General features: G+C 55.7%; 1 protein-coding gene across 1 annotated transcript in view; it reads left to right on the top strand.

Annotated features, from left to right (window-relative positions):
• Nucleotides 1–13,036, top strand: part of DNHD1 (dynein heavy chain domain 1) — a gene marked incomplete at both ends in the record, with an annotated part of 66,730 nt that overhangs the window by 39,473 nt on the left and 14,221 nt on the right. The window contains 14 exon segments of the mRNA XM_082660087.1: nucleotides 961–1,088; nucleotides 1,190–1,388; nucleotides 1,753–1,847; nucleotides 2,384–2,591; nucleotides 3,977–4,102; nucleotides 4,410–4,507; nucleotides 4,612–7,501; nucleotides 7,702–7,879; nucleotides 8,050–8,242; nucleotides 8,473–8,761; nucleotides 9,922–11,521; nucleotides 11,715–11,923; nucleotides 12,123–12,327; nucleotides 12,403–12,505. Coding sequence (XP_082516213.1) covers nucleotides 961–1,088; nucleotides 1,190–1,388; nucleotides 1,753–1,847; nucleotides 2,384–2,591; nucleotides 3,977–4,102; nucleotides 4,410–4,507; nucleotides 4,612–7,501; nucleotides 7,702–7,879; nucleotides 8,050–8,242; nucleotides 8,473–8,761; nucleotides 9,922–11,521; nucleotides 11,715–11,923; nucleotides 12,123–12,327; nucleotides 12,403–12,505 — 6,521 coding nt within the window.

A 13,036-nucleotide genomic window follows, 5' to 3' on the forward strand; every position in this document is an offset into this window, starting at 1 on the left:
TGCAATATTCTTGAACCTGGTCTGATGTTTTTTAAGTAAATTGCAAAACTCAGTACTATAATTATTATTAATAACAAATTATTTTTGACACATATCTCAAAAAGGAATATAAATTTTGGTTAAGAACTAACGCAGAAGCTTGTGAGATGAAGGGAGGGAATAATGGTCAGAGACAGACACGATAGGGAGCGTCACCATTTGCCCCTACGGTCCTCCCTGTGGGCCAGATCCTTTCTCATATGCATCTCACTGAACTCATTCATTTGTCCAACACATATTTGTTGAGTGCCTACTGTGCACCATGCGTGAAGTATATCAGTGAACAAATGACAAAACCCTTTCCCTCATGAACTGAACGTTCTAGCTGGGAGAGAAAGACAACAAATAATAAACATAAAATATAACCAAATGATGGAATATGTTAGAAAGTGATAAATGGTATAGAAAAAAAGTAGAGCAGGTTAGGAGGGGCTGGGAATGCCAGGGAGGGTGGCTAGCAGTTCTTAATGAGGTGGGCTGCGTAGGCCTCATTTGGAAGGTGATATCTGAGCAAGGACTTGAATGTGGTGAGGGAGTGAGCCATGTGGTTTTCTAGGGGAAGTGTGTTCCAGGAAGAATGAACTGCCCGTCAAAGGCCCTCAGCAGGAGGGAGCATGCCTGGTGTATCTGAGCAACAGTAAAGAGTGTGGTGTGGCCAGAGTGGCATAAGTGAGACAGAGACTAATAGAAGAGGAATCCTTCCCTTTCATCACTATCACATTTTCCTAGATATTCTTTCCTTGGACTAACTCTCCCTTGGATTATTGTACTGAACAATTTTGGACAACCACACCCGCCCCGTCCCTGGCACTTTTAGGACCCTCCCTTCTGTCACTATGGGCTCTTGACTGACCATCCCCCATCATGCCCCCACCCCCAGCCCTGCACATAGCCTAGGCCTCATCAAGCCCTATCCCACAGGGGACGAGAGTCCTGTGCCCTTGCCAGCCTGTGGGACCCGTCCTATTGTGCAGCAGCAGCGCATCTGGCACCTGTACCGAGTCGTCTCTGAAAATATCAGCGAATGGAAGTGCATGGCTTTTGCCAAGGTGCTGACACCCTCCTTGGACCCCCTGCCTGGGAGTGGAGAGTCTGCGTGGGTCGGGGTGGGGAAGGGTCTCCAGCTGCCAATGTGCCTTTCTCCCTACAGTTCAATCTGGCTATGGCCCAGGAGAAGACAGATGGCTGGCTGACAGAGGCGGCCCAGATGAGTGCAACCCCGGGGCTGCACAGCCCAGTTCTGCAGCGCTGCATGCACGTGCTGGAGGAGTTCTGCAGCCTCCTGCCATTGCTCACCAGGCTGGGCAGCCTCCAGCTGCAGAACGTCAACTTCCAAGCCCTCCTGCGAGGTGGGTTTGGGTAGAGTCAGAAGGGAGGGGAAGGGAAGGACGTAGGGTTTGAACAATGGGACAACTAAGTTCCCTATTGCTCTTTTTGGAAACACCTTTCCTCCCCAGGTTGCCCTGGCCTTCCCTCACAGCCTCCTTTCCCCCACAGGGACAAACGTTCTTAACCTCTCACACTACCATGTGGGTCCTCTCTGCTGACTTGGGCTGGGCTGGGCTGGAGTCTTACCTCTGGACTGAATTGTGCTCTGGACCTTAGGTTCTGGGCCCTTGCCTCTGTGTCGTGCTGTCTGGGAGCTGGGCTGGGCTGGGCTGGACTCTGCCAAAGACCGAGAGCTGCTCTGACTTGTTGTCCCTCCCCCTCCAGACTTAGGGTTAGGCGATCTCCACAACATAGAGCTCCTAACAGTGGGCCAGCTGCTCTCTTGTCCCCTGCTGGAGTTTACAGATCGAATCAACCAGGTGGGCTCACCCCCGCTCTGCGCCCACAGAGGAAAGGTGGTCCAAGCCCAGGGCCTGTTTGCTAAGCTCTAATAGAGCCAGTTAAGGCTTAGCAGCCCCTTGAGACAAGGGGGACAGTGGGTGTTGGCTTGTAGTGGCGTGGGGTTGCGATTGCTAGCCTGCCTGGAGGGTATGGGGACCTGATGGCTAGTTCCAGAGGCTCTGTGACGGAAAGTATGTCCCTTCCCTCCCAGGGGAAGGAAATGGGTGGCAGCCCTGAAGTTGTGGGCACACAGGATGGCAGATGTCCCCTGGCCCAAAAGAGCATGAGCTGACTGAGGCATTGTCTGCTCAGCTGGAGCCTTGCAAAAAAGTGGGTTTCAGGGCAGCAGCCCTAGGTCACAGTGTGATGCTGGTGGCCTGTCTTTGAAGCCTGATGGTCCCACTCTCCATCTCTGAGACCTCCACTCTCCTGGGCCCTGGCCCTTGAGTCCCAGCTCCAAGGCTATCCCCTGAGCCATTAGCCAGTCCTGGTTCCTGAGACCCAACTGTTCCAGATCTGGCGGTGTGAAAACATACGGACTCGTGCCCAGGAGGCCCTACTGCAGCTGCAGCGGGCCTGGGAAGCACGACAGCTGCGACTGCTCAACTTCATCCTGCACGTGCCGTATGAGCCCCCAGCTTCAGAGCGCTCCAAGAGACAAGCGCCCCGCAGCCCCCAGTGGCAGGTGGTGGGCAAGGATAGTGGCACCTTCATCCTTTCAGGTGAGACCCAGCCCTCGTGGCCCAGTGAAAGCCCCTGCTGCTGGGGAACGTATTCATCCCCCAAGCCCTGCCAGATCTGGCTTCTCTAGCCGGGGCCCCCTCCCCCCTGGACAGCCTGAGCCATCAGTCTGTTCTGAGACAATATCTTCCATGTAGCCCTCGTACAGTCTTAATCTTCTTGGGAGCCCCCCATCCACTCCCTCCCACCCAATGCCTGGCCTCTTCAGCAAAGGTCCTCCCCTTTCTGGGTGTGCTAAGAAATTCCTCGTGGTCACGTGTCTCCAGCTTTCAATGCTCTGTCCTCTAGACTGCACCCACTCATTAATTCCTTTGTCATTCCCTCATCAAACTCACCTGCCTCTTCTGAACCAAATGCAGGGGACTCTGAGATTTACAGACCGAAGTCCCGTCCCTTGCGGACTCCCAGTCCAGTGAGAGAGGGACAAGAGAACAGAGACAGGTGCATGACAGAGCACCTAACTGAGGGCAGTAGCATCTCAGAAAGAGGACCAACATCAAAGGACCGGGAGAGTTAGAGAAATCTTCCCTTCCCTTAGGCAAAGGCCTCATTCTGACTTCTGAAGGAGTAGGAGTTTGCCAAGTTTGCAAGGGGAGAAGGGCATGCCAGTCAGAGGGAGCAGCATATGTACGGGCACTCAAGATGGTACAATTAGGGAAGTAAAGGAGAAATTCTCTTATCCAGCCTAATTGAAACCCAACTGGCAAATTCAGAAAGTTAGTTAAACAGGGAAATCATAAAATATGCATACATGGCTTAAGATTTTTATTTTAGCTTAAATCATATAATGTACATTTATTTACTAACCTTTTAATCTAAAGACGAGGTTTTCTTTGATTTGCAGTCAAGTGATAGAAGCTCCTCACTGCCTTTCTTGCGTTAATACATCATCTGCTATTTCCACTTTCAGTTTCTGTAAAGTTGAGAAGTGACGTGAGGACATTTGTAAAGCTATCTGAATCCAGAACTTTTCTAGATTTTTATTATAATTTCACAATCTTAAAAAATCGCCTTGCCTATATCTAATTTAATATCATGTTTTTATTGGCTTACTGAAACCCTTCCATAGTTTCCATAGAACCAGCAACTATTTTGCCACCCATATTTCAGTGGTTAACATGATATAAGATTAAATTCTGTAATTAAAATTATAACTCACACAAACGGAACTCACGTAAACAAGTTTGCAAACACACTCTGACTCTTGGTGAGCATACTAGGTTCAACTAGTAGAAGCAAAAAAGTTTGTGTCTTCTAGAGAGTAGTTTGAGATCTGTGAGTTTCAGTGTATTTTGGGTATCAGTCAACCCTGCCCTTGCCCCATCTGACTGCCAGCTCAGCTCAGCTCGAGCCCACTCTTCCTTAGATTACAGCAACCTGCAGGATTCTATCCAGGAAAGTCTTCAGGTGTTGTTCAAGTTCCTGGCCACCCAGAAGTCAGGAGACTTAAACAAAATGGCGTTGGAGTGGGTGACTATCATGCATGGCCTGAGTGAGTGCAGGCCTCTAGCTGGGCTGATGGGTGGGTCCTGAGGTGAGATGGCCCAGAAGGATGGGGAGAGAGGTCGGGGGTGGGTGAGGACAGAGTGAGGACCTCCTTCAGGGCCACTTCTTGGGCTGAAGTGACCAGGTCTTTATTCACGCTGCAGGTTTTCTCTCCTTCGAGCAAGGTCCCTGGGTCCTGCTGAGCAGAGTTTTTTGGGAGTGGGGCATCCCAAGAGGGCAGGAGCAGGCTGGACCCCCTTGCAGAAGCTGGAACCCTAGTCTCCCTCCAGTGTTCCCCTGGCTGCTTCTCACAGGTGCCCTGCTGCAGGTGTGGGTGACTTTCCAGCAGAAGTGGATCTTTTTGAATAAAGTTCTGCATGAGATGAAGATCCAGTTTCCTAGTTCTGACCTGGTAGGGAAGGGGGTGTGTGGCAGAGTGGACAAGTGCTACTGGACAGTGGGGCTCAGGGCGGGAGGGGGATGCCGCCCTCACTCTCACCTTCTCTCTCACCACAGTGCTCCCGTTTCGAGGCCGTGGACGAACAGTATCGGACCCTGATGAGGATCTCTGTAGCTGACCCCCTGGTTCTGTCACTTATAGTGCCCAGTGCCAAGCGGAGCCCTTCTTTCCAAGGCCAGCAGCTGCAACAGCTGCTGCAAGCGGGCTCCGTGGAGCTGGAGGGCATCATCGTGGCTCTGGAGAGTGTGCTCTATGCCATATGTGCTCACTTCCCCCGCCTCTTCTTCCTCAGTGGCAGTGAGCTGGTGGCCCTGCTAGCTGCCCCGCTGGAGTCCTGTGAGGCCCAGCTATGGGCACGACGCTGTTTTCCTCACGTGCATGCCGTGAGCTTCCAGTCCAGCCGAACTGATAGAAGCACGGATGACCGGGAGTCAAGCCCAAGCCCACAGACTCAGGTGGAGGCGCTTGCAGTGCTCGGGGCAGGTGGGGAGGAGGTGAAGCTGCCGGGGTCCCTTCCTCTGCATTCAGATCTCCCCAGGTGGCTGGCCTCCCTGGAGCAGGGTCTGCGTCTGGCCCTGGTGCACTTGCTGCAGGACTGTGTGGCTGCCCGTCTTGCTCTGGGCCCGTCCCTAGACAAGGCCTTCAGGCAGCTGCCCCAGCAGAGCCAGTCGCCCCCGCAGATGTATGTCCAGCACTGGCTGGACCTAGTCCAGGCCTTCCCGTGGCAGTGTGTGCTGGTGGCAGAGGAGGTGGTATGGAGGGCCAACATGGAGGAGGCTCTGCTTGAAGGGAAGGCCCCGGCCGCGGTCCCCATGCACGTGCGCAAGCTTGACGTACTGGTGAATTTTTTGCGGGCCCGGAGGGCCTCTCGGGGTGAGCAGCCCCTGCCCTCTGTCCGCCAGACCAGCCTGCTCAGTGCCCTGTTGGTCATGACAGTGACTCACCGGGATATAGCACAGCTGCTGCAGGAACGCCAGGTCAGTGATCTGACGGACTTCCACTGGGCCCGCCAACTCAAGTACCGCCTGGCTTCACCCCACACCGCTCCCCAAAGCCCCCTGCAGAGTCCCAAGTCTCTCGCACCTACTGAGACTTCTCTGTCACCAGCTGCATGCTGGATAGATGTGCTGGGTCGGTCTTTCCTGTACAATTACGAGTACCTGGGTCCCAGACTGGGGTCTCTACCCAGCCTGCTTCCTGAGCGGCCGGCCCTAGTGCTGTTATTGGCCCTGGAAGAGGTGGCCTGTGGGACCCTACTGGGCCCTGATGGTGTGGGCAAGGCAGCTATGGTGAAGACGCTAGCGCAGGCCCTGGGGCGCCAGCTGGTGGTGGTGCCCTGCTTGCCTCAGATAGAGGCCCAAAGCCTGAGCAATTACCTGAACGGTGCCCTGCAGGGTGGTGCCTGGCTCCTGTTAGAAGCAGCTCAGCACTTGCCCCTTGGCTTACTCTCTGCCCTGGGCCAGCGCTTGGCCAAACTGCGCCACCTCTATGCCCCACTGTACCAGGAAGCTTCCCGAAGTACCAGCACCGTTGACCCCGCCCACCCCCAGCTCCTCGGCAGCGGCTTCTTTGAGAAACATCACGTGGACGTGCGCCTCGGCTACGGCTGTCTCCTGACACTGCGTGCCCTGAGCCCTGCCGTGCCTGCCAACCTGCGCCAACTACTGAGGCCTGTGGCACTGACACTGCCTGACCTGCGGCAAGTGGCAGAGCTGACCCTGCTGGGTGCGGGGATACGGGACGCCTCCCGCATGGCTACCCGGCTATCCAAATTCTTCTCCCTTGAGCGTGAGCTGGTGTCTGGGCCCCCGCCCTGCCGCTTGCCCCTGCTCAAGAAGGTGCTGGAAGACATGATACAGGCTCTAAACGTGACCAAGGGGGATCCCAAGTCCAAGCAGCCCTGCAGCCTAGCCGCCATCGAGGAGGCCGCCCTACTGCGCGCCCTGCTGCGCTCCCCGCTGTTCAGCATCCCGGATGGGGTCCACCTGCGCAACCTCCAAGAGCTGCTCTGTGGGCTCTTCCCTGCCGCCAGCGAGGTGCTGGCAGAGCCTATAGCCCCCGGGCTGAGGAATTCACTGCTGGTGGAGGAGTTGCAGCAAGGAGGCCTGCATCCCAGCCCTGATATTCTGGGGTCCCTGGAGCAGCTGAGTCAGGCCCTGGGCCAGGCCTCAGGTGTCTTGCTCCTGGGCCCCGCAGGCAGTGGCAAGACCACATGTTGGCGCAGCTTATTTAAGATCCAGAATTGGTTGGCAGCCATGGAGGACCCCTCGACCCAGAGCTGCTGCCAGCCTGTGGAAATTACCCACCTGTATCCCAGTGTCCTCAGCCCCCAGGAGTTCCTGGGGTGGCTGGAGGGCCCCTGCTGGAACCACGGTGTCTTCCCCAGGCTGCTTCGTGAAGCCAGTCGGTGTAAGACTGTGGGCGCAAGGGGGCAGGTGCAGGAATCAGTGGGGATTCATCACTGGATAATATGCGATGGGGCTTCCGGTGGTGCTTGGCTGGACTCCATCACTTGCCTCCTGGGTGACCCCCCCCAGCTTAGCCTCCCCAATGGTCAGCAAATAGCACGACCCCCAGGTACTTTTCTTCTGATGGAGGTGGGAGATGCGACAGGCATGTCTCCCACAGCGGTGGGCCGCTGTGCCCTAGTCTGGTGCCGTGGGGAGCAGACTTGGCAGGCTATGCTGAGCGCCCTGATGGCAGCCCTGCCCCAGGAGTACCACCTGCAGCTCCAGACTGTCACTGAGCTCAACCACCTGGCAGAAGTGCTGGTGCCTGCAACGTTCCAATTCCTCACCTGCCAGGGTGCCAGCTCCCTGCTGCAGGTACATGGGCAGCAGGCCGTTTGCCCAGGTGTGGCTGAAGTCACCAGCTTGGCCCGCATCTTGCGTTGTCTGCTTGACCCACACCTGCGCACAGATGAGAAGGAGAAGGCCCATATCCCAGGTGAAGGGAAGGGCTGATGTGAGAGCTATGTGGCCTTGAGGATAGCTGGGATATAGCTCGAGCCTGTGGCCCAGGTTCTTAGGTGGACTTGGGCCTGGGGACTTAAAGTGAAAAGTAATAGCCAACCCCTACTCTCTTCCCCCAACTCCCTCCCCTTTTTCCTCCTGGGGCTCCGATTCTGGCCGTGGTGACCTTTGCAGAGGACCTCAGCTATAGTGACCCTGTGGCCCGAAGCTTCAAGTCCTCGAAAAGCAGCTCTCTGCGCCTGTACCAGGTTGACAGTGACGCTGTGCCTCGTAAGCGCAGGGAGCACTTGCTGGCTGTCAGCAGCTTTCTTTTTGCTTTGATCTGGGGCTTTGGAGCCCACCTTCCCTCCAGGTATCTACAGGGATGGGGGATGGGGCATGCAGAGGGCTGAGATGGAGTGAGTGGCCCATGGGAGTCAAAACCCAGGTGACATTGTTGGGGGAGGGTGGAGTGTGTGAGTGTATCGCAAATGGAACTGTTGTAACTGTCTGACACTTTTGCCTGTATGTCCATCTGAGCAGGCTCTGGCCCCTCTTTGATACCTTCCTGAGGGATTCTATTAGCTGCCTCTCCAACTACCCTGAGCTACCAGCCTCAGCCTTGGTGTTTGATCTACATGTATGCCCTGAAGATGGGACGCTGGCCCCCTTCACTGGCCAATACCTGCGCAGCCGCATCAAGGGAACTCAGGGCACCTTCAACCCTTCTCCTCAGGTGTGAGGACAGTGGGGCAGTAGCTGGGGCTGGGGCTCAAAGAGATATCCTGGGGCGGTCCATGTCCTAGGCCTACCTGCTCCCGTTCCTTGAAATGTTTTCACAGTCTCCAGAATGCATGCAGTGTTCTGCAAATACAGCTTTAACACAAGATTCCTAGACCTTTACTTTCGGCTAGATCGCTGTGCTAACCTGGAGCTGCCACAGTAAGCCCTGCTCCTGTCCTATAGACCGAACGGCTCTTGTATGTGGTGGACCTGCTTCTGTCAGAGGGACACCCGGTGCTGCTGGCTGGAGAGGCAGCCACGGGGAAGTCAGCCTTTGTGCACGTGCTAGTGGAGCCACAGCACCCTTACGTGTCCAGCCCCATCCACCCTGCCGTCAGTCCCGCCCACCTTCGCCTCCTGCTGAGCCGGGGCGTCCAGGGCCAATCACAAGCCAGCCCGTGGCCTGGGCAGCACGTGGACTGCAAAGGCTTTCTCCTCTTCCTGCTGGAAGATCTGCACCTGGCTGCTTCCGGTGAGGAGCTGGGAGGAGGGAAGGTGTCATTGTCGTCTCTTGAGACTGGAAAAGCCCTAGCAATATTCGACTCTCAAACATATACCTACAGACCAAACTTCAGTGTTCCATTCTTAATATCTTCTCAGTCTACGTATGCTCCCTGAATAATCCTGTCCTTTGCGTGGCCTCATCCACCATCTCTATGCTCTGACTGCTAAATCTCCGTCTCCAAGATCCCCTTCTAAGCACCAGATCTGTCTATCTAACAGTCTGCTATATGTCTCTACCTGGTTGTCCCATTGACACCACGGATCCAACTCTGAACTCATCATCCTCCCCCAAAACCCTGCTCTCACGTGCCCTCTCAGTACCTGGTACCACCATCCATCCAGTCACTGTAGCCAGAAATCTTGTTGACATCTTCCCCTCCCTCACCAATATCCAGTCACCATGTGTCTTCATTTTGCCTCCCAAGTATCTCTCAAAGCTCTCCACCTATTTCCATTCCATCTTCCCTGGTTCAGGCAGTCATGACCGGGAGCTCTGGCAAATGCTCTTCAAGGTTTCTTGTGATGAGTCTTTCTTCTGTAGATTTTTATGCTCTGTCCTCTAACTGGATTCAACTTTGTAACGCAGGCATCCAATAAGTTAGGCTTCCTCTAGCCTCTGGGATCGCCATCCTCTCGGCCTTCTCTCCTGCATTTATCTAGCTAAATCCTACTTATTCTTTACAAATAATCTCAGGCAGTATCTCCTCCAGGAGGTCTGGGCCTCCAGGCTAGGTTCGATACTCATCCTGTGCTCTGTACAAAAATCTATGACAAATATGGTTTTATGACTGTACGTTTACTAGCCTGCCTCTTCCATCCCACTCTGAGCATGTTTCCACCAGTCTCGGTTTCCAAACCTTCCTACTCATTAACCTTCAGTTAAGGAATATGTAATTGGTCTTAGAGGTAGGATTTGGGGCAGAAGAGGGGGAAAAAAGTCACTCACTCCTAAGGAGAGTGCAAGGGAGAGAGAAGAACTTACCAAGTCCCAACACACCAGATGCATAAAATTCCTTAGAACCCCGTGTGTGCCAGGAGCAGACCCAGTGAGGCAGGGAGAGGAAGAGTGGGGTGACACTGTCATGTGGACTTACGCCTGTTCTCTCTGTTATTCTTCACGGCCCACAGACCCAGAGAAGAGCTGTCAGCCGGTGTTGGAGACTCTGCGCCAGGCCATAGACGGCACCGTGTACGCCCACAGCACCTTGGAAGTGCAGACGCTGCAGCCTATAGTCAACTTCCTTGCCACCGCCACAGTGCCAGGCTTCTGCGAGCTCCCGCTGTGCCCACGCCTCTCTCGGCTCTTCACCGTGCTGGCCCTGGGCAGCGTGACCCTGGCCACGCTGCTGAGCAGGCACGTGCCCAGCATCCAGGCCTGGCTTGAAAGCTTCCCCTCTGTGGAGCGGGAGAGTGTTCTAGCAAGAGCCCTGGTCCAGGCGTCGGTGGAGGCCTGGGAGGCGGTGCGCAAGCGCTTTCTGCCCTCACCCCTCCGCCCACACTACCGCTTCTCCCTGCACTCTGTGAGCCAGCTGCTGGGCAGCCTGCAGCTGCTGCCCATCAGGGTGGGCTCCCGGGCTTTTGTGGATTGTCCCAGCCACCAGGAGCACCTGCACCAGGTGTCCGGCCTATGCGGCACCCGCCTGGCAGTCACGATGGCCACGTGCAACATAGTGCGTCTTTGGTTGCATGAGGCACAGAGAACCTTTTGTGACCAGTTGAGCAGCCCCGGGGAACGCTCCTTCTGTGCCAACCTGCTCCTAGAGGTAGCTCAGAATGTTTTCTGCTGTGGGCCAGCGCCCCCGAGCCTGGGCAAGGGCTACGAGGAGGAGGAGGGGGAAGAGCAGGTGCCTGGAGTGGAGTCCGAAGGGGAGCTGGACCAGTGGGGGGACCTGAGCGACAGCGGCAGTGAGACCGAGGAGGACGAGGACCCGTACGGCCTGCAGGTCTGCACAGGCTCCGTGTCCAATGATTCAGCGCCGTCCAGAGCACCAGTAAAGAGGGTGGCCACAGGGAGCCTAAGTCAGAAGATAAGCCAGGAGGAAGGCACAAGGACCTCCAACTGCAAACTCCAGCTGAATAATAGAGCCAAGAACTGGTGGCAGAAGACAAGCCAGGTAGACGTGACCTCCCCGCTGTTGCTCCAGGTGCTACTGCTCTGCCCCCAGGAAAAGCCCTCAGACCTGGTCTTCAGTCAGGAACTGACACTGCAGTCCAACTCGGAGAGCTCCAACCTGTACGTGGAACGGCAGTGGGTGAGCCTGGAGGAGCAGCTGGCCACATCAGCTGCGCAGCTGAAGCTGAGCCCCCACCTGGCCCGGTGCCGCTCGATGGCCCGGCATGTGGCCCGCCTGGTCCGGGTGCTAGCCAGGCCCAGGCAGCATGGCCTGTTGCTCTCGGGGGCTCAGGGGACTGGGCGCCGTACTGCCGTCACTCTGGCTGCTAGCATTTGTCAGGCCCGCCTCTTCCATCTGCCACGTGGATCAGAGGAGGCCGTTCTCCAGTGTCTGCGGGATGCCAGCTGGCATGCTGGCGTGTTAGGCCAGCCAGTGGCCCTGCTGGTGCCCAAGTGTGTGGATCTCACTACCCTTCATCGCCTGCTGGCCCTGGCAACCTCAGGCAGGTTCCCTGACCAGTACACAGAGGCAGATCTGGACAACATTGAAGAACATCTCCCCAGGGACAACCTTAGTGTCAGGCAGAACGTCAAGAAGGAAATGCTGTTGCAGAGGTGAGGCCCAGAACCCCAAGCTAGGGGCTGCTCTGCCCTTGCCCCACCCTGGCCAAAGGCCCAAATCCCCCACACAACCTAAGGGCTGATGTGAGGGCACAGAGAGCAGGGCTGAGGCGTCAGGTTGGGATGGGGGCCTCGATGGGCAAACAGGGATAAAGGGGAGGACGGTATCTGAGCTCCTGCCCCACAGGTTCTACCAGCAGGTGTGCAGCCACCTGCACATGTTCATCCTGATCGGAGATGACCAGGCCCACAAACAGCTGCCTTCCACCCTTTTCCTGAGGCTCCTTCAACTGGCCATCGCCAGCACCGACTGCTACGAACCCTGGGACCAAGATTCCCTGGTCAGTGTGGCCCAGCACCATCTGGAGGGGGCTCAGAGCCCACCCCTTGATGACGGTGAGCCCTTTTTACCCGTCCTTGCCACTCATCTTGACCAGGTTCTAAAAAGGATTATTACTTAGGTCAGTCTCTCTCTCCAGAACCTGCTGAGCCCCCTTCACCTTTTCTGCCCTCCTTCCTGAGCCAGGAGAGAGGGTCTCTGTCATTTCTTCCCCTACGAACTCACAAGTCCAGGCTAAAGCCATGCCTGTTGCAGACTTCTTGAAGTGCCCAGACCTTCAGGCCTCAATTCCCAGTGTGGCCAGATCCATGGCTCTCATCCACCTTTCGGCTGCCAGCTACCACCGGCACCTGTGCCCGGAATTGCCTCTCGTCACCCCCAAGACCTTCCTGGACTTCCTGGACAACTTCGTGCTGCTGCAGCAACAGATGACCCTGCAGATTAAGAACAAGGCCCAGCGGTGAGTGGCCCCATTCCCTCCCCTGTACCTCCTTCTGCTCCCTCAGGTCCACTCACTGGCACACTGTGTCTTCAGGATCCAGGATGCCCTGGGAATTCTGAGGATGCTGATTGAGCAGCACAGTGCCCACGCCAACCTGGTCGTCAGCTTGGAGCAGCAGCTGAAAGACTCCCGCAAGGTAAAGGGGAGAGGATTTTGAGGCATGCACAGTAGGGTCAAAGCGGGAGCCCAAACGGGGACTTTGGAGGAACCATACAGACTGAACCTTAGTTCTTGTCTCCTGAGAGTCCCCCTTTCCCCAGGGGATCTCTCTAATTCCTGCCACCTCCTCCTTTAGAGCTCAGGCTCAAAGTTCCCCATGGCACAGCTGAGATCGGGCTGGTTCCTCTAAACACGTGAAACCCAAGTGTCCGCTTCTTGTTGTCCCTGGTACCTTGACTGTGTGAATTTTAGTATGCTCCCCAAGCTCTCCAGAGATCCCCGTTGGGGATGGGGCAGGATTACATCCTCATGGTCTCCTCTCATTGTAATCCTCTTCTCCTGGATTCTCTGTCACTGCTAGTTGGCACACCTCCTGTAGCTGTCCTCTCTTCCCATGCTGCTTTGTCCCTGCACGGCTTCCTTCCACAAAAGCACCAAATACACAAATATATACACTGTATATATAAAAATATACACTGTTATGTACAGCGGATGGGAGATGGCTGTG

The sequence above is a fragment of the Grampus griseus genome (genome assembly GCF_964374135.1).
Source record: "Grampus griseus genome assembly, chromosome: 8".
NCBI lineage: Eukaryota > Metazoa > Chordata > Mammalia > Artiodactyla > Delphinidae > Grampus > Grampus griseus.